Source organism: Anguilla anguilla, chromosome 2, assembly GCF_013347855.1.
Source record: "Anguilla anguilla isolate fAngAng1 chromosome 2, fAngAng1.pri, whole genome shotgun sequence".
NCBI classification, from domain to species: domain Eukaryota; kingdom Metazoa; phylum Chordata; class Actinopteri; order Anguilliformes; family Anguillidae; genus Anguilla; species Anguilla anguilla.
In genome coordinates this window covers 59,641,611-59,661,692 of record NC_049202.1, presented here as the reverse complement: position 1 = coordinate 59,661,692, position 20,082 = coordinate 59,641,611, and the positions used below count along the sequence as shown (strand labels likewise).

The 20,082-nt window shown below is 50.3% G+C and overlaps 2 protein-coding genes across 6 annotated transcripts; one reads left to right on the top strand and one right to left on the bottom strand.

Moving 5' to 3' along the window:
• Positions 1–542: 542 nt before the first annotated feature.
• On the top strand, positions 543–5,564 carry LOC118219874 (MAPK regulated corepressor interacting protein 2-like). Its single transcript, XM_035403379.1, has 5 exons — positions 543–1,184; positions 1,645–1,714; positions 2,846–2,979; positions 3,460–3,576; positions 5,150–5,564. The coding sequence occupies exons 1-5, from the start codon at positions 1,130–1,132 to the stop codon at positions 5,218–5,220; spliced, it is 447 nt and encodes a 148-aa protein (XP_035259270.1). The 5' UTR covers positions 543–1,129; the 3' UTR covers positions 5,221–5,564.
• A 124-nt stretch (positions 5,565–5,688) lies between these two features.
• slx4 (SLX4 structure-specific endonuclease subunit homolog (S. cerevisiae)) lies at positions 5,689–19,978 on the bottom strand. 5 transcript variants are annotated; one of them, XM_035403323.1, is made up of 15 exons: positions 17,688–17,750; positions 16,643–17,278; positions 15,850–16,039; positions 15,363–15,578; positions 14,770–14,999; positions 14,320–14,612; positions 13,758–13,998; positions 13,524–13,606; positions 13,233–13,379; positions 12,166–12,335; positions 11,170–12,019; positions 9,954–11,130; positions 9,198–9,297; positions 8,522–8,812; positions 5,689–7,302 (listed from the first exon to the last, which is right to left on the bottom strand). In XM_035403323.1, exons 2-15 carry the CDS (start codon positions 17,178–17,180, stop codon positions 6,948–6,950), a joined length of 4,881 nt encoding a protein of 1,626 aa, XP_035259214.1. In that variant the 5' UTR covers positions 17,181–17,278; positions 17,688–17,750; the 3' UTR covers positions 5,689–6,947. The 5 variants fall into 5 exon arrangements, with proteins under 5 accessions (XP_035259214.1, XP_035259211.1, XP_035259209.1 ...); XM_035403320.1 differs by lacking the exon at positions 17,688–17,750 and adding an exon at positions 19,853–19,978 and having other exon boundaries at positions 9,954–12,019; XM_035403318.1 differs by having other exon boundaries at positions 9,954–12,019.
• Positions 19,979–20,082: the final 104 nt, after the last annotated feature.

The window sequence follows — 20,082 nt, the reverse complement described above, 5'->3', positions numbered from 1 at the left end:
AATACATAACATCAGCAAGTCCGCTTACATCAGAGAAACCGAATGAGCGAATAAACGATTTGTCCCTAATGTCGAAGACACCACACACCGAGATATCTAGTTCAGTGGCGTCCTGTTGAACCGCCTTAAATTTGTTTAGCGAGTTCCTCCTTACAAAACGTAACGAATGTAGACTACTCACATATAGACTACTTCAGCACTTTAGTTCGGAAATATAAATGGTGTTAATAGCGGCTGTTCACTTTTAAAATGTCTTTGTCTGACATTTTGTCATGGCCTATCTGTACGTCTCCGAGATCGAGAAATTATTATAAACTGCGCTGTTTAGTTCGTGAGTTGACAGTTTTGCCACAGAAGTAAAAATGTGTATTTCGTTAAAAAAAATGCCAATGCAGCATGTCACAGAAAATTTTCAGCTGGTTATTATTATACGAAAGCATACTTCTAGGTGTGAAATACACTTTCACGGTTTCACATGTACTGTAAAACACCCGGCGTTAACCACACTCCAGATTCAAGTCGCGTGTGGAGGCGTGTACGGACTACGCGTCACCGGTGGGCTGGTTTCATCGGCGTGCGCGGAGAGCCTGAAAGACTTTGGTTTCTTCAGCACAGACGCAGCGCAAGACCGACTGGATTGCCGCCCAGAAAAGCAAAGTTAACTATTTCTCAGAACCGGTTCGGGCAAATACAGTACGGTAGGCTAATCTACGCAAGGGCGACGAAGCCGTTCAAACTAACTCGGATACATAACCGGGCATGTCTCAGAACTGGAAGAGAACGCATGTTTGACCTACACCAGGACAGACAGCGTGTCATCCGCACTTGCTTGCCAGCTGCCTATTCAGCGACAGAAACACGTTGAAACACCAGGATCGCTCCGGTGGCCGGGAAGCTCCCACGTTTGACGGGACGTGAAGTAGCCGACGCAGACCAGCTGACTTGGAAACACAAGCTGCGATATTTTTTCCACTGTGGCAGCGCCAAGAGAACCCGACTGAAAAGGGGGATTGCTGGGATTTCACATAAATGCGACTTTTTCTTTTTTGTAACCTGACTTCTAACACAGGCGTGCAAGTGAACATTTTCCATCGTGCCACATTGAAATTAACAAGGAATTTACTATCACATGATGTACACAATAACTAGAGGTCCTAGCAAACTTGTTACACAACGAAGAACAGGTGAGAACACCATACGACTACTCATGCGCACACGGAGGGCTATCGACGACATTTGCTTGCTGTAGCTGTGGGGACTGGTCATTTAAACCAACACAGTGATCAAACTAAGTCGCTATAACGTTATTTGATTGTATTTACAGATAGCTAGTTAGACTAAGTGACTAGCCGTGAATGTTAAGTTCAGATATATTTAAGTTAACACTATGGTTTTTTTTTTTTGTGCACGTGACTTGTCAATTGCCAAAACAACTAGCAAGTTCAATTATATATTTGTAAAAATAAAAAACGGTAGCTAGCCAGTAAACATAAAAGCCTATAACTTTCCATGTCTGATATCATTCCTGGGTTGCATGATTCTAATGTCATGTCGTTAGCCAGCCATGTGTTCTGGATAACCTTAGCTAGCTAGTCGATCTAACCATGTACAAACGGTGAGCTGTTTTTCCTTTTCGTTTTGGAGGTCCCACGCAGCAGATTGAAAACAAAATCAACGATTTGAAACACAAGCAGACCCCCTGGCCAGACGCAAAGTAAGTTAGCCGATGGTACGGTGTCATGTAATGATTTTATAACAGCTAGCTGAAGTTACAAAGATGCAAATATAACATGTGGTTCAATGGCAGTATGTGGTCTAGGTTAGACAGCATTACAACTAAAAGCGTGTTAAACTAACTTAGGTTATTCCAGTTTCAACTCACTTATTTTAACTTGCATGCGGAGAAACAGAACTAGTTTAACTCCAGTCAGGCGCACCTACTTTAGTAGACTTTTGAGAATGCGTCAGGTCGGGATGAAACTGACACATTTTGACCTTCCGCAAGGTAAGGTTATAATTGCTGGAAATCAGTTCACATTTAGCTAATTTGACACGTGACTTCGCTAGCGTTACCTATACGGTAAATTTGAAATGTATACACTTGAAATTGTAATATGTAAACCTTCCCAGTTTCGTAACATTATAAGCTACTAGTTTTATAATAGCTTTATTTGCTGGTTAAAAAGGACACTGACGACTAATCTATCCCTTGCTGTTGCTGATCACCAAAGTCCAACGTCTGCTGTCGATAGCGAACTTGCCTGCTATCTGTTATACTGCTGTATAATTTGACTAAATTCAATGTGTACAAACGTTGTATGAAAAGTAAAACTGTCTTTGCCCCCAAACCTGTCTGTCCTTCATAATCGTGCTTCCGTCGCCATGGTAACAGAATTGTGTACGGAAGTAGCCTCCGGCGTGGGAAACTTCAGGCGCGACCAAGTCAGGATAGTTCAGTGATCAGAGCTGAAAGTGCTAACGTCAACCTGGGTAGATTTACGGAAGCATTATGATTAGTAATGTTAGCTTGGACGGGCAGATCATTCACCTTTGCAAAACTAACACTAGCTAGTTTATTTCTATTCCAGGATACGTTTAACAACCTTAACTTAGCCTAGACATACAGCACGCAGATACTCTTGCTATAGTTTTTCATTCCCATGCTTCGAGTCACTAAATAACCGTTTAATTGAACGGACAAGCATTGGTTTATTAAGAATAACTATATATTGTTTTAAAAGGCATTTTGTGTCATGTTAGCCTACTTCAATCATACGATGTTATTTGCTACGGTGCCACTTTTTGTCTGTGTGTGCTTACCCACTGCGTTTTTCTGTCCCTGAAGTTTTCCTGCGCCGAAGCTGGTGTTTAACCGTTTGAACGGGAAGCGATACCACACTCCTCCAGCCCCGCAGGTCGACAGGCAAACAGAGTGCTTCACCGCAGCTCACGAGGAGAATGTTAAGTTTGTGTACGAAGGTGAGCTTACCGGTGCCGCTAGTCCATTGTCGTTTGAGTTAAAGAACAGACTGACAGATTGAACTATTTAGCAAAAAGGAATTGTCTGCAGCATGAAATAGGAAAAAAAAGGTGCTCTAGACTAAACAGGCCTTCAAAAAAATCAGTTGCATCACACTGAAGCCAGCAATCATAAGAGGAACCTCCGAGCTTCTGCCCTGGATTTGCTACATCAAAAAGAGGTGAGGATGTTCTTGTTTCAATGGTGTTGTGGACCACACTGGGCACCACACACACCCTAGCTTGGAGACCAAGGCTTGGTGCATTATCACGTTCCCAGTGCCCACCTCCTGATGCACCCAATAGAGGCGCCTACGGGCTGATAGTGTGTGCATTTGTGCGCGAGTGCCTGTAATGCATGTGTGTGCGCGTGTAATGTGTATGAGTGTGTGTAATGTGTATGAGTGTGTGTTCACATTTGTGGCCTCTCTGGTCCCGCAGCCTGGCAGGAGGTGGAGCAGCAGCTTGGCTCTGGTGGTCAGTGTGAGAACGGCCACCAGGAGCAGCAGCAAAGCCTAGTGCAATACTCAGAGAAGAGCTCCAGTCCAGCTATGAAGAGTGAGTTACCTTTCCGACACCTACTCTTCCTCCCGTCCGTCCCTTTCACACCATCTCTCTGCTTTTCTCCATCTCCTCCTCGCCCACTCTCACACCATTCTCCTTGGAGTTACCGTTACTCCTCCCCTCCCCCTCCTCCGCCCCACAGCTGCTGGTCCTGTGCAGAGCAGCTGCAGGTTAGCATGCTGTCTAACCTGTCAGAACCGGGGGGTTCAGTCACATGCAGGCAGTGTTTAACAGTGGGGAGACGTGCTGGATAGACTGTTATGTATACGTGAGGTTTTAGGGCATGCTGATGTGAGTGACTTTCACCTAAGAAGGGGTCATTTCTCATTTCACCAACAGTGTCTCAAATCCTTCAGGACATGCTTGGAATCACCCCAAAGAATTATTCGGCAAACGGTAGCACGAAGGAGAATTTGGATGTATGTGTGTGTACACAGTGCCATGCACATCCCAATTCTGCTTAGGTAGAAGAGATTTATGTACACACATACACGCACACACCCTATGCCAATGCTTATAGATAGCTTGTCCTCTGCGAGACAGGTAGAAGAGTTATGATTTATACGCAAATACGGACTTGCATAACACATTCCTGACCCCTTGACTTTTCAATATGGCTTCAGTTGGTGCTCTGAATCTTAAAACTGCTTGACTGGATCGCTTATTGGGTCAGATAACCCATGTGATTGTATACCTGGTGTCCCCAGTAATCAGTGATTCAGGCGTGTTTGAAATTTGTGGGAGGAACAGAAATACCCTGCCTGATGATGATTGGTAGGCTGAAACATGATTAACAGACCCCAGAATCAATTCATGGCCTATCTTACTTCTTGCATCTGATGGACACACCTACTTCCCTGGGGTTATTTTGAGGGGTTAGGAACCATTTATCAAGCCGCAGACACAGACAGCGACTGGCCAGGACACAGGCTTGTACTACGAGCAATGTGGGGTGTGACTGCATATTTAAACGCCCCAGATCAAATCTCTGCATTTTCGTGGACACAAAGTGGAGGCTAACTGATCCACAGACCCCTGCTAAGCTGCTCTGGATCCGGTCAGCTCTGCTCGGTGGCGGGTTGCTGCTGGTCTGGCGTGTGGTGGGTGGAGTCAGTCAGGCCAAGTATGTCCAGGTCAAATGACTGCGTGGGGGCTCAGATGTGCCTCTGCTCGGTAACGTGACGGGGCCTAATGCCACCACTCCCAAATTTAACACGGTGGAACTGGACCCATAAACACTCACCTGCCCACTGTCCCGTGCGCCCACATTAAATAAAATTGCTTAGTTCAGCATAATTCCTCCAGGTTGTTCTGTATTTTAGTGAATCAATTTTACCCCTGTGTTTTTAAAATGCTTATCAATCATCAACCTGTCCTGTATATGCAGTGTAGTGTTATCTTGTGCTCTCTGTTTGTTTTCTGCAACTACTCGTGCACTTTTTAAACATGCATGTAAGGGCACCTTGAGTGTCCAGGAAGGTGCCTGGCAATACAATGTAATATTATAATTTGAACCTGTGGACTTTGTCCTGGATTTTGAGTGGGTCTATTTTTCTCTCTCTCTCAGACTTTGTGCCCATCGACCTGGACGAGTGGTGGGCCCAGCGCTTCCTGGCCAACATTGCCAACCTGTCATGAGGTCAAAGGTGAAAGGAGCACAGGAAGCCTCACGGGACCCAAGCAGACAGGAGGGCGGTCCGTTTCTGAGCTGCAGCACAGAGGGGGAGGAGCAGAGACCCCAGCCCCCCCACGTGCGATGCGACCCTGACATTTTCCAGTTCGCTATTTTACGATTCCTAGTGGCCTCTGTCTACAGCCCTGCGTCCACTGACCTCCGTCCAGCTGGCCAATCAGGAGAAGGAAGATGCGTTTGTTTATCATGTCTCACTTTTGTTTCCTGTGAAAGGCCCCTACGCTGTGTATCGAGAGCATGTCTGTTTAACCTGGCTGGTGTTTACATCAAAACAAATAAAAAAACAAACAAACAAGCAATCTAACTTGACTTTCTGGCATATAAGGTTAAATTATTCTATCACGCTGTAGCACAGTTCATACGTGGCATTTTGTGCTCTGAACTTGTGTAGTGCTACATTCCTCCACAAGATGTCACCAACAAGTTTTTTATCGGGAATACCCATTTCTTCACATATTTTGTTTGGTTTTTCCCATCTGTACACTACTTTAGAGAAACAGTCAATGGGATACTAAACTCAAAACTAAATGCTAACCACATAATCATGAAACACTAATTTACTGCTGATTAAGACTTCCCATTATCTTATAAGCAGCACACAAGCACATCACTGCAATTGTGATTTAGAAAGAGAAATACAATGTCAGGTTTTTCTTTACCTTTTTAATGCCATCTGACTTTTCTCCTGACTCACAGCGTCTGCCAGCTGAGCAGCAGTGACTGGCATGGGTGCCTGAAGGAGAGCGGGCAGTCTGCACCAGTGTGTCCTGGATCAGGGCATCACTGCACCAACTCAGACTGGGCGGGGCACACCCATAGGGCCCCAACACATAGTCTTTAACCCTTCAAGGTGTAAGATCACAGATGGGTGATTAGAATGTTCTTAACTGAACATTCTAATGTTCATGCCACAATCACTACTGGTAACTGAAAGTAATGTTCTAGAACACTGACTTTGAATTTTGAAAAAACATTACCAAAAAAACACTCATTAGAGGGTTAAAATGTGAATACAGGAGCTGCAAACCTTCCAACATACAAACTGCAGCTCATATCTTTTTTCAGAACCTTTTCTTGCGGTGTGGTGAAATTCATGCTACAAACTTAAGGACAGCTCTGTTCTCAAGTAAAAATGTTAGCACCCTCAATGTCAGAATGTGAGCTCTTTTGAAGTTCATAATTCTGAAATGTCTCATTATTAAATTAGACATTGCATCAAAACACAAACTGACACACAATAACTGATCACCATGAAATGAGAAAATGGTACGGAATTAGGGGAAATTACTAAACCCACAGCCAGTGAGAGAAATTTGTGAAAATGTCACTCTTTGCAAGACGTACGTGCAAAAACAGGGAATTTTTCACAACAGGTTTCACATAAACAGTGAAATGTACATTATTTTACATTAAATCGCACACATTTTCTATGAAGTTCCTGAATTGTCACCCTGCTGCCTGACTGACAGACCAACCAGTTACAAGCAGTGTGATAGAGAGGGCCATCTGATTGGACGCAGACGCTCCATTGTCATGGCTTCATGTCCTGATTGGATGAATGTTGTTTCCAGTGCTTGTGCCTCATCTCCTTCCGTCTTTGCCCTCCTCTTCAGCTTTGTGATCCTGTCTCTCAGTTAAAAAAAGCATTCTGTTTATCTCTGCCCTGATTAAGTCAGTCAGAGGCCTTGGCCGGCCGTCCCCTCCTGCGGCCCCTCCCGCGGCCCCTCCCCCTGGGCGGGCCGGGCTTGGCAGGCTTGGCGGTGGTGAAGGTGATGCACTGGGAGTCCAGGAAGTCGAGCAGCTTGGCGGCGGCCAGGCGGATGCCTCGGGCTTTGAGCCGGGCCTGCAGCTGGGACAGGACCAGCGGCTCGTAGCGCAACACCTGCCCGTACAGCTCCGGGTCGGACAGGATGAAGCTGCGCACCGCCTGCAGCCGCTCCGCCCCCCGCGCCCCCGCCTGCGACGCCGTCACCCCCTCGCTGTCCGAGCCGTCCGAGTCCGACAGGGAACACAGCTCCGGGTTCGACCTGAGGCAGCGCAGACGCGCACTCTCATTAAAACCACACGCACAAAACACACAACTAACACTCATCACACTCCAGTATAAACCACACATACTCCTATGTACAATGTACAACACATCACACAGTCCAATATAAACTACACATACTCCTATGTATAATGTACAACACGTCACACAGTCCAATATAAACTACACACAATCTGATGCAAAATACACACCAAACATACAGAACACACAATACCCACACACACACACATACATAAAAGGCAAACATACACACTCATAGAAAATCAACCCCACATACCGTATAGGACACAGACAGACCCAGTGACTGTCCTGGGGGGTGTGTGTTCTGGTGCAGTGTGAGGAGTAAGGATGGAATAGGGGCAGTTATTTGGGCAGTGTGCCAGGCTGGGACGGGGCAGTTATTTGGGCAGTGTGCCAGGCTGGGACAGGGCAGTTATTTGGGCAGTGTGCCAGGCTGGGACGGGGCAGTTATTTGGGCAGTGTGCCAGGCTGGGATGGGGTAGTTATTTGGGCAGTGTGCCAGGCTGGGACAGGGCAGTTATTTGGGCAGTGTGCCAGGCTGGGACGGGGCAGTTATTTGGGCAGTGTGCCAGGCTGGGACAGGGCAGTTATTTGGGCAGTGTGCCAGGCTGGGACAGGGCAGTTATTTGGGCAGTGTGCCAGGCTGGGACGGGGCAGTTATTTGGGCAGTGTGCCAGGCTGGGACAGGGCAGTGATTTGGGCAGTGTGCCAGGCTGGGACAGGGCAGTTATTTGGGCAGTGTGCCAGGCTGGGACAGGGCAGTGATTTGGGCAGTGTGCCAGGCTGGGACAGGGCAGTTATTTGGGCAGTGTGCCAGGCTGGGACGGGGCAGTTATTTGGGCAGTGTGCCAGGCTAGGACGGGGCAGTTATTTGGGCAGTGTGCCAGGCTGGGACGGGGCAGTTATTTGGGCAGTGTGCCAGGCTGGGACGGGGCAGTTATTTGGGCAGTGTGCCAGGCTGGGACGGGGCAGTTATTTGGGCAGTGTGCCAGGCTGGGACAGGGCAGTTATTTGGGCAGTGTGCCAGGCTAGGAGGGGGCAGTTATTTGGGCAGTGTGCCAGGCTGGGACGGGGCAGTTATTTGGGCAGTGTGCCAGGCTGGGACGGGGCAGTTATTTGGGCAGCATCCCAGGCTGGGACAGGGCAGTTATTTGGGCCATGGGTGCAGTCCTCACCTCTCGGAGTCCTCGCTGGCAGCAGTAGAGGAGGCTGTGGACCCCTGAGAGGCAGACAGTCCCTCGCCCTCCTGCTCTGGCCCCACCTGTTTGTGGGTGGAGTATTTAGACCACGCCCCCACAGGAGCAGGTCTCTCTGGCTGTTTGAACGCCGTGGAAACCGAGCTGGGGATGGGGTCAGGGGCGGGGCCATCCTCCTCAGAACCCGAGCTCAGCAGCTGGTGGGTGTACTGGTGGATCTCCTTCAGCTTCAGAACCATCTGGCGTTTGGGCAGCGGCCGCACCCCAAACCTGTGGACGGGAGAGCTGAGTGAAAGAGCCGTGCTGAACCTCTGTGACATAATAGATAAGCGATTAGAATGTTCTTAGCTGAACATTCTAATGCTGAGGTCGCAATCGCTACCGGTAATTGAAAGCCACAGAGCTCCAGAACACTGATTTAGAATGAACTACAGTAACCCTGACTCTGGATCAGGTTCCACACTATGGTCCGGGTTGTGATTAAGTTTTTGGTGACTGATAAAAAATTTGGTGACTGATAAAATCTCTGAACGTTCAACAAAAAACCTGGGATCCTGGGATTATTATGAAAATAAACCATGGGGGTTTGCCAGGGTCGAGGGTTAAGGGCGGGGCAGCGGCAGGGTGGGGCTGGGGGCAGGGGAAGGGGCCCAACCTGTTGAGCTTGTTCTTCAGCTCGGGCGTGTCCATGTCAGAGTAGCCTGGCATGGGGGTGATGGGCACCAGGGGGGCACGAGCGTTCCTGCGCGATGCCACTGTGGGTCACAAACACGAACACAATAAAACATCCAGATTCCGCAAAAAACCTGGACCACAGTGTGGCACAGTGATGAGAGAATCTGGCTTGAAACTGGGAGGCTGCAGGTTCATCTCAAGCGGGGGCAAAGGCAATGCACTCTCGGGCAATGTAATGCACCCTGAGGTGAGAGAATGGATCTCATGTAAAAATTCAAGCCACTGAGTTTCCATTAAAACTGTACTGAACAAACTAAACTACGTTTCATTTTTGTTCACGCTTGCTGGGTGCAAAGACAGAGTACAGCACTGACTGGTTACACGCTTCATAACTGGAGATGTGTTCTAAAAAGCGCTCTAAGAGTAGCGTTAGCGTATTGTGACGCTATCTGTATTGTTCCAGCCCTTTATCATGGCTGTTCCTACATTGTTGACAACTTGTTTTGCTGAAATTGAAACAATCTTTATCATTTCAGACTTACAGCACTCCTTTCTAGGCAGGAGCTGGTCTTCATTAGTATTTTTAAATGATAACACTCCTGCGGTGCTCCATCTGCGGAGCGGTGGAGGCTAAATCCGGTCCTGGGACAGAACCGCTACAGGAAGCATTGTGACCGGCGGCTGCTGTGTAAATGTCTGAACCCCACATTGCAGCGAGCTGGTGTCTGAGGGGTACCTGGAGTTTTCAGCTGTCTGACTCTCTGTCCGACGGCCATGGGCTGCACCCTCTGGGAGAGAGGAAGGCTGGCTCGATCCCCTTCCTCATCCTCATCCTCCCCTTCTGCCTCCCAGTCATCCCAGATCTTCGAGTCCAGGAGGCTGGTGTAGGGCTGGGCGTGGTTACCAGGCGAAGGAGGAGGAGGAGGAGCAGGGGGCGTGGTCTCTCCTGAGCCCTGCCGTGATTGGCTGGCCCCTGTGCTGGAGTCTAACCTCAGGCTGAAGCGCAGGTCCCGCCCCCCTCCCCCGTCCAGGCCCCATGACTCGTCGAATGCCATGGGCGGGTCCTCCATGTGAGCGGGAAAAGCCTCCTCCTCTTCTGCTCCTCCCTCCACCCCCTCTTCCCCGCGTTCATCCTCACGTGCTGAAAAACGTCCGCCCTCAGGACTTGCGCGTTTCCGTGGAGACGAGGGGGAGGAGTCTGAGAGGCAGAGACGCAGAGGCGGGCTGCCCCCGGTGCTGGACCTCGCGCTGATGCCCATGGACTCCAGGTGGCGCTCTTCACGTGGCGGGAGCGTGACGCTCGAGGGGGTCTGGGGGGGCAGAGGGGTGCTGCTGGCGGGATAGGGAAAGGCGCGGGAAGGCATTCCGTCCAGAATGGGGCGTTTGGGGTGGGCCAGCGCGAAGGAGGGGGGTCTGGACTGCCTGGACGAGGTAGGCGGGGCTGCGGACGTGGGGGCGGGGCTGCTGAGGTCATGGGCGGGGTCAGACTGTGGTGCAGTGCTGGGAGTGGGCGGGCGGGCCCGGGGCACAGCGCTCTCTCTGGACTCTGCGAGCCGGACCGAGACGGGGGCGGCTCCTGTGCGGAGGGAGGCGGAGGAGGCGGAGGAGGAGGAGGAGGAATGCGTGAGCGTGGCAAACAGTCGAGTGCGGCGCAGGGTGCAGTGTATCTGAGTGGAGCTGACGCGCGTGGTTCTGGCGGGGGGGTCCGGGGTCCCCGGCACCAGCCAGGACATCTCCGCACAGCTGTCCTCAGGGCTGCCTCCACCCCGCCCAAAGTCTCCCGCCGGGGCCTGGGGGGGGCGGGGAGAGGGCGACAGGGGCCTGGGAGGGGGTGAGGGGGGCCCCGGGGTGTAGGACTCCTCTCCCGAATCGGACAGCACGATGAGTTCGGGCTCCCGCTGCGTTGGGCTGATCTGGGAACAGCCCGGGCCCTCCTGCTGCATTGGGCTGATCTGGGAACAGCCCAAGCTCTTCTGCTTTAGGGCCTGCCCTGTGGGCGTGTGGGGGCTGCAGCTCTGGCCCGTCGCTGGTTCTGGGGACACACCTGCGATGGGGAGGGAGGAGCCGCTAAGGTCAGGGAGAGGGCTGATGGACAGGTCTATGAGCGCCCCCTGGCTGCGGGAGGACTGGACGTTCTGCTGGGACGGCCCTGCGTAGTCCCCCCAGGTTTCGGAGAAGAGCCGGTCGTAACTCCTCTCCAGGCTGGTGTTGGACCCTCGACCAGGGCTGGGCTGGGACGTCCTGTCCAGTCCTGCCCCCTCTGTCCCACTGTGATGGTCTGCGATTGGTGCAGCCTGTTTCGCCTCTGACCCCTCCTGGGTCATGTGATCGGTGCTGAGCCAATCAAGGGGTCCGGGCTCTGAGGGAATAATTGTCAGGCAGTTGCTATGGTGATGGGAAGCAGTCTGAACAGGAGAAAAGCCATCTTCTGTCTTCTCTCTGTGCTCCACCTCTTCCTCCGTTTCTGTGCCAACGTTCCCCTTTTCCTCCTCCTCTTCCTCTCTGCACCTCCTCTGTGTGGCGGCAAACTGGTAAATCTCTAGCAGCTCCTCCTCATCCACCCTCCCCTCTCCACCTCCCTCCACCTCCTCCCCTTCTCCATCTCCTCCTCCACCACCTTCCTCTGCTTCCTCCTCTTCCTCCCACATTGAACGCAGCAGTTCCAGGAATTTCTGTTCCACACACTCCTCTTCCTCCTCCTCTTCATCTCTCTGCTCCTGCTCCCGCGACTCCACCCATGGCTCCACTGCTGCTCCACCTGTGAAGCCCTGACACACCTGCTCCAGCTCCCTGAGGTCCAACCTGTCTCACACACACACGCACACACACGCACACACACAATGTCACTCAAAGGGTCTTGGGAAACAGCCCTTGGAACTACACTAAAGTGCGATGCTGAGGATGAACTGAAATGTTGCGTCCTGAGACGGGCGTGGAGGTGGGCATACCTGAGCGCCAGCTCCATCAGGTGTGGCACCAGGACGGGTGTGAGGGGGCAGCGGGCACAGTAAAGGTACTGCAACAGGACGTGGACGGCCTCTGGGGGCAGGTCTCCTAGCAACACCCTTCGGGCGCTGGGCATGCCCTCCTCCTCCACACCAAAACCTGAGTCATGGACCTGAGAGACAAGTGCACAGCCAGGCTAGGTTACATTCATATCCCTAACATATACACACACACACACAGACGTACACGTACGTGCACACACACATACATGTACACAACCAAGACTACAATCCATCCACATCACTAATACACACCCAGGGTAGGTCACATTCATATCCCTAACACCCAGGCTTGGTATCCCTAACATACACACGCTCGCGCGCACACACACACACACACATACACACACACACACACACTAATACAAAACCCCTGGAACTAAAATGACACCCTGTCTCTGATCCTTATGAAGGAAATATGGAAGTTGGGACAAGTTAGTGCGACTCCATGAATTTGACTTGTAATATCTACATTACTATTAGATCATAGATAAAAGGTTCTAATATCATTTTAAAGGTCTTATACATATTATGTTCACCCCAAAATTAAAGGTGACAGTTATGATTGACTACAATCATGGACACTGATATGCAAAAAACCCTGTATTTCAAAATGAATCAAAATTTCACCAAAGTTAGGTTAGAATTTCTTCAACACCTCCAGAAAATCTGGTCCTGAGTTTGATCTTGAATTTGGTTTTTGAGTTCCCTTACCATCAGACAACACTGCCTAACATTACACCACATTATATCCCCAGATGTGCTGCTTAGATAATCAAATGTTCCCTAAAGTTTGCATGCATCTGGACAGAAACAAAACCAGCGTAAAGGAAAAGTCGTCACTGCACCCGAGGAGCAGAGGGGGAGATTTTCATACCCCTGCCTACTACTAATGATAATTCCCCTTCAATGGTTTATTCATAGACACGTTCTTGCTAGACTTAAATCATACATGCAAATTATTTAAGATAATGTAAACTAAACATACAGGAGCCAGAGGGTGAACTTACCATCTGCACCAGCAGGGGGCAGCGTGCATACAACATGAATGAGTGGGCGAAGAACACCTCCCCGCTGTCCACCTGCAGCTGCACGTCACTCAGCTGTGGGTTGTTGACCATGCTGCTCAGATCCGCGGTCAGCCTGAACAGCGCCCCCTGCAGGAACGGGGGTGCAAGCACAACTCACACACATCAGGGCATGGCAGAAGGAGGGGGTGAGAAAAGAGAAGGGGAAGGAAGAGGCGGAGAAACGGGCAGAAGGTGACAGAAAGAGGAGGAGAGGAAGGGGTGTGCTCTCACGGTGTTCTCTGCGGCCGCTGCAGAGCGCCGTCTCTCCGGGAGGAAGCCGCTGAGCCGCAGGTCGCCCGCGCCGACGTCTCTGTCTGAGGGCCGGCAGAGAGACGAGCGCGGTGTCAATCAAACAGTGTGCAGCATGGGGGCAGTGTGTGTGTGTGTGTGTGTGCCTGTGCCTCTGTGTGCGCATGCGTGTGTGAGTGCAAGTGTGTTCTGCCTGTGTGTCTGTGGGAGACTCACCCTCTCTGGGTCCTGGGGTGAGTTTGGGGGCGGAGTCGGGGGCGTGGTCAGCTTTGGGGGCATAGCCCCACTGGCTGAGCGTCAGGCCCTCCTCTGCCAGGTCCATGAGGTCACCAAAGGTCTGGCTGCCCAAACCTGGGGTGGAGGGCGAGGGAGGGCAAGGCGTGGAGGGTTCAGGGAGGGGGGGCCCGGCTGGGGGTAACACCTGAGCCTGAGCAGGAGGGGCCACCGTCTGCATCTCCTGCACAGGGGGTAAATTCAGATTCAACCCGGGAGAGAGAGAGAGACACAGAGAAAAAGAGGGACTGAGAAAGAGCGACAGAGAGATGAAGAGAGAGACAGAGAAAAAGAGGGAGTAAGAGAGAGCGACAGAGAGATGGAGAGAGAAACTGATGGTGACAGAAAGAGAAAGAGAGAAAAGGGACAGTGAAGCTCCACTGCAGTCACAGAGAAAGAGAAAGAGAGAGAGACGTATGGATAAGAGTGACAGAGTGAGACGGGGGCCAGGTGAAAGAGCCAGAGCCGTGTGGACAGCGCGAGCGTTAGACATGCAGCCCCTCACCTCGGTCACGGCCCACGGCTGGACGGGGGGGCAGAGAGCGGGGGTGTAGAACTCCGCCTCCAAGCCCAGCTCCTCGTCGCGCAGCGCGCTCTTCTGCCACAGGGGGGCAGCACCGGTCCAGCCGGGGAGGCGGCTGGCTGGGCGGGGAGGGGTCGGGGGGGTGGGGGGGCGGGCACGGAGCAGGAGGCTGGCGACCCGATCCTGCAGCCGCCTCAGGGCTTCAGCAGAGTCCTGAACCAGGAGGATAGGGGGCGGGGCTGGGGGATGACCCTTCTTCTTGCCCCTCCTCTTACCTGCAGAGCAAAGCATTCACACACCCACACTGACTGCCACAGCAGCTTCATCAGGTGCAGTGCCAGGTACATTTACAGCTGGTGTGACGGGTTAGAGCACTCACACTCATTCACATTCACTCACATTCACTCACACACACACACACATCTGCATTACCAGCATCAGCTCTCCACTGTAAGCCTGGTCTCACAGAGTCTTCAGCAGGAGCAGTGATCAGGGCCTCCCTCTCCTTCTCTCTCTCCCTCTCCTGCTCCACCATGGAGCGGGACAAGGCCAGCGCCACCATGGTGTCCTCATCCAGGGGCGCAGCCTTCTTCCTCTGTCTCTTTTTGGGTGGCCGGGGGGGGTCCAAGGAGCCCTTCCGCTTGGACCCGCCTGCTGGGGGGCTGGATGGAGAGAGGGAATGGAGGGGGGGGGGTGGGGGGGTGTTAGAAAGGAGACCCCACAGAATGTACCAGCCATCTCCCCTCTCTAACAAAGTATAAACACACAGTGGAAGCAGACACTGAGGCAAACAGACAACCAAGACAAAGCACCGTATATTTCAAAAGTACGGTATGAATGTCAATATGCGTAAATATAGAATAAATAAATAATGTTTCAAGGATAGCAGAATATTCAACCACTTTCCATGATTCTTATAAGGTTTCTTAAAGCACTGTGCGCAGTCGCTGGGGAAGCCATTGATGTGACTCACGGCTGATTGGCTGCACAGTTGCTGAGGGAGGCTAGAAATTGCTGTGACTCACGGCTGATTGGCTGCGGAGTCGCTGGCCGTCTCAGCGGCCTGTCTCTGCAGGGCCTGCAGCAGGACGGCGGAGGACACGCCCATTTCTGCGGAGCAGCGCTTCATGTGGCTGGCCCGGCTCTTCTGGTGCTTAAACATCTTCCCGCAGATGGGGCATTCTGGGACGGCGGGCGGGGCGGGGGCGGCCGGGCCACTCCCCTCGCTCTCATCCAGACACCTATAGGAAAGCAGAGAGTGGTACTGAAAGCACACGTACCAAAATCTTGATGAGCTGGGTGTGGGATTCGTGGGTTTAGACCTTCTGATTTGTTGGGTGTGGGGTTAGCAGGTTTAAACCTGTTGATGTGTTGGGTGCAGAGTTAGTGGGCTTAGACCCGTAGACGTGCTGGGTGTGTGGTTAGCAGGATTAGACCTGTTGATGTGCTGGGTGCAGAGTTAGTGGGCTTAGACCCGTAGACGTGCTGGGTGTGTGGTTAGCAGGATTAGACCTGTTGATGTGCTGGGTGCGGCGCAGGGGGCTCAGGGCAGACAGATCCCTCTGGCAGATTTGGCAGAAGAAAAGGCCGCCCTGCTCCAGGTCCACCATCTCCTGCGGGCCCTTCTCCTCCCGGTCAAGCTCCTCCTGTAGCCGGAGCGCCAGGGCCTCGTCCCCCAGGGGCCCCTGCAGTGGGTCTCCCGCTACAGACACGTCAACATGAAGAGGGAACATATGAACGGGCGTGCACACCACACACATGTAAACACGCACACCAGAATAACCACATGCAAACATACGTACACATGCATGCGTACATATAGGCACACAAGCATATATACCAAGTACAAAAACACATGTAGTCATACATTCATGGACACACACATACAAATGCACACACACATAGACAAGTATAGACAAATGCAAATGCACACATTCGCACACCCATACATACAGAAGTTGGCCAGACAAACACAGATGTGAACGTGTGAGGGTAGTAACACTACACATACACTACACATACAGGTAATTCAGTAAACCTGCAGACATTCTGTACCACTGCCTGAAAATACAGGCCTAAATCTCTGCTCTTCCTCATTTGCTTTTCCCTGTCAGTGTCATTCATGTGAACTTTACATTCATTTGTGTGGTACAGACTTGAAAGTAATTCATTTAACAATCAGAACTAATTACAGCGTAAATAACCAAAAAAAATATATATATATATTTCCAGGAAAATCATTTTCACAAGAAAACTGCTGTTAAGCATGTGATTGTAAATCAGAGAATAAGAGAGAGATAATTACCATGTGGCACTGTCGATCGGGGTATCGTGTCCTCAGCGACCAGTGCTGTTCTCCTGGGCTGGTCATTGTCCATGTGCGTCATTTTCTGAGGGCTGACCCATCTAAACTGTTGCATTCTGAGTACCACCTTGTCCTTCACCCTCAAATTAACGTCCGCATTCTGACTCGCCACCAAACCCGGCACCGTCGCCGCACTTTCAACAGATGCCTGAGAGCTGGGCGTCTGAGGAACAGCCACGGAAGGAGCGCGTTCCACGGTGACACATTGCTGACCTGTGCCCTCCTCCCGGACCGGGCGGTTAAACTGCGACGCGCTGACTGACTGGCAGTCCAGCTGTTTCCGAGAGCTCGACTCCGCATCTTGCTTTGGCTTTCTCCTCTTTGTCGAGTCTTTGCTTTGGGTCGGGTATACATTCTGTGTCCGGTTTTGGCTCGCCTCAATCCCACGCTCGTCCCCCGACTCACCCCTCTCCTTCTTGCGCACTCTCTTCAGGAGCTTAGAGCAGAGGTCGGCGAAGTCCAGGTCAGAGTCGTCCATTCGTCTGTCCCGACACCCCGCAGCCCAGAATCAATACATCACGCGCATCACCGACTCGCTCTGCCCATCGCCGAGTTCATAACTGGACTATGCCCGGTCTGAAATTCGAAAAGAGAGAATTATCACTACCACTACCAGTGAGGATGTTCTAGACAATTTGGTTAACCAGACAGAATTAGCTATTATGTGGTGACTTCCGCGTTAGTTGCTAGCCTCTGGTCGTCGTTCAGCTAGCTAACCAAGTTCAGTTATAACGAAACAGAATAAATCCTACATTATTCAAACGAATCTAACCTTGCATTGGCTATGCTAGGGTAGCTTGCAAGCTATCTAGCTATTGACATATCGGGGAAAACTCTACCGTTAACAAGATACAGCGCTTTCAGAATTTATTTGCGAAATAGGAAGTATGTCTGTGGAAAACACGTTTGTTGCATTTTGTTAAATACCCCAACATTTCAGAAAAACACAAATTGACATTAGCTATAAACAAATTCAAATACCTACTCTCAACCGCTTTGGTTTGCATTTCCTGTCATGTGTTGTACGTCATGACGCAAAGCGTAATTACGTCACATTGAATTCAACCACAGAACATTCTGTTAATTTAGCGAAGTGAAACACGAAACATTGGGCGTTTCTCAATGTCTGTTTTTGTTTGTTGTTGCTACATGTTTGCTGTACTAAAATTTGTGTGTGTTACCTGTAGAAGCGTCTAAATTCCTAGATTAGTTTTCTACCTCTCCCGAATAGTGAAAATACACCTACGCTACATTAATGTGCTGTAAAGATATAGGGACTGTTATGCAATATAAATGTAAACGGTTTTGTTCTCAGACTTGTTCAGAATAGGCCTTTCTTTCTGGAAAAAAAAAACATGCTGCCAAGGGGTTTTCCCATTCTGAAAAGTGTGAAATCACTTGAAAGTCAACAGTGGCAGTAAATCACAATGATACAGTGACTCAAATACAGTAACATTTTGCCGATCCTGGCAACCCTACAGCATACTAAAGCATTCGTCTCATAATGCAGTTTCGCAGATAGGCTACGTGTTAAAATACTTTGTGGAAGAAATAGTAAAGAAAGTATATTTATGCTAGCAGGGTGCAGGCATAGCATCCTCTCACATACCCATATTGAACAGCTAAAGCTAAGCAGGATTCTCTTTAGTTCCCGGTAATAAAAGTTATCCTTGGTTCAGTAGGGGGCGCCTTTTCCTCTGGATGAAATAAAACCCCAAAATCACAGCGACATTAAAACAAGGCCCTGAATGAGTGTGGGCATGAAAGATCACACATCACATGGATTTTGTAAAAGGAAAATGGCTTGGACAAAAAAAAAATTGTCCAAGACATTTTTTTGACCGTTATTTATTCCTAGTTTATGACTGGAGAGAAAGCTGCAGCATTAGGCAGCACTGAACCATGAAAAAAAAGAAAAACAAACGAACAAAAAAAACTTCCCGCACCCCCAGTTCTTTAGTTTGCGCATCAGATGTTTAGTCATCCCACACAGGCTGTGAAACAGAGCCAATGAACAAGGGGAGCTCTACTGTAGAGTGCAGCGTTGCAGCCGACTGCTCACAACCAGCCCCCCATTACTGTCTGCAGTCAGGTATTTACCCCAGTAAGTTCCATTCAACTATGACTGGATGTACAGTATGTATGGCCATTGCCCTAAAGCAGGGCTTTTTAACCTTTTGTGCCCCACACAGGGTCAAAGGCATCCAGTTACAAACTGTAACCGACGTGGCTTCAAACTTACGCTTGACTGAACAAGGACGTTCCATTAGCCTAATACACATTTCCTCAATCCCTCCGTCCTCATGTCCTTTCCTCGCGTCCTCTGATGGGTGGAGTTAAGGAAGCAAGGAAAGGATGCAAGGAGGTCAAATAAGCAATTAGGACCTGTGGCACGAAGGCGACAGACACTGTGGCTGCTGATCTCCTTACGTCATCATAATGCACGAAGAGCATTAGGTCATGTCTATTAGCAGTGTAACAGTGTTTGAATACCAGGTCGGACACGGCTGTTGAACACTTGAGAAAGATACCTAACCTGCACTGCTTCAATGTACACTCAGTGGTCACTTTATTGGGTACGCCCATCTACTACTGGGTAGGACCCGCTCTTGCTTCTGGAACAGCCTGAATTCTTTGTGGCACTGATGCAACAAGGTGCTGAAAACATTCCTTAGGGAATTTGGTCCATGCCGATTCAATAGCATCACACAGCTCCGGCAGATATTTTTTTGCCACACATTCATGCTGTGAAGGTGCTCTATTGGATAGAGACCTGGGGACTCTTCATCCGATTGGAGTAAACCAAAGTCACTGTCATGTTTGTGGAGCCAGCTTGAGATGACGTGCTTTTTGACATTAGTGCATTATCCTGCTGGTACTCTCCCTTTGAAAAAAAAAAGGCCATAATGGGATCCACATGGTCAGCAACGATGTTTAGGTATTCAGATGATGCTCAAATGGCATTAAGGGGCCTTAATACACCTCCACCACCAGCATGCACTGCTGCCACAAGGCAGGATGGATCCATGGATTCAAGCAATTTACACCAAATTCTGACCCTGCCACCTGCATGTCTCTACTGAAATCAAGACTCACCTGACCAGGCAACATTTTTCCAGTGTTCAGTTGTCCAGTTTTGTGATCACTTACCCACTGTAGTCTCATCTTCCTGTTTTCAACTGACAGGTGTGGAACCCGGCATGGTCTTCTGCTGCTGTAGCCCGTCCGCTTCAAGGTTCGACACCTTGTAGGCTCAGAGGTGCCCTTCTGCACACCACTGTAGTAACCAGCTGTTGTTTGAGCACTTGTGCCCTTTCCATTAGCTTGAAGGAGTCTGCCCATTCTCCTCTGATGCTCTCAGTAACCAGGTGCTTTTGGCC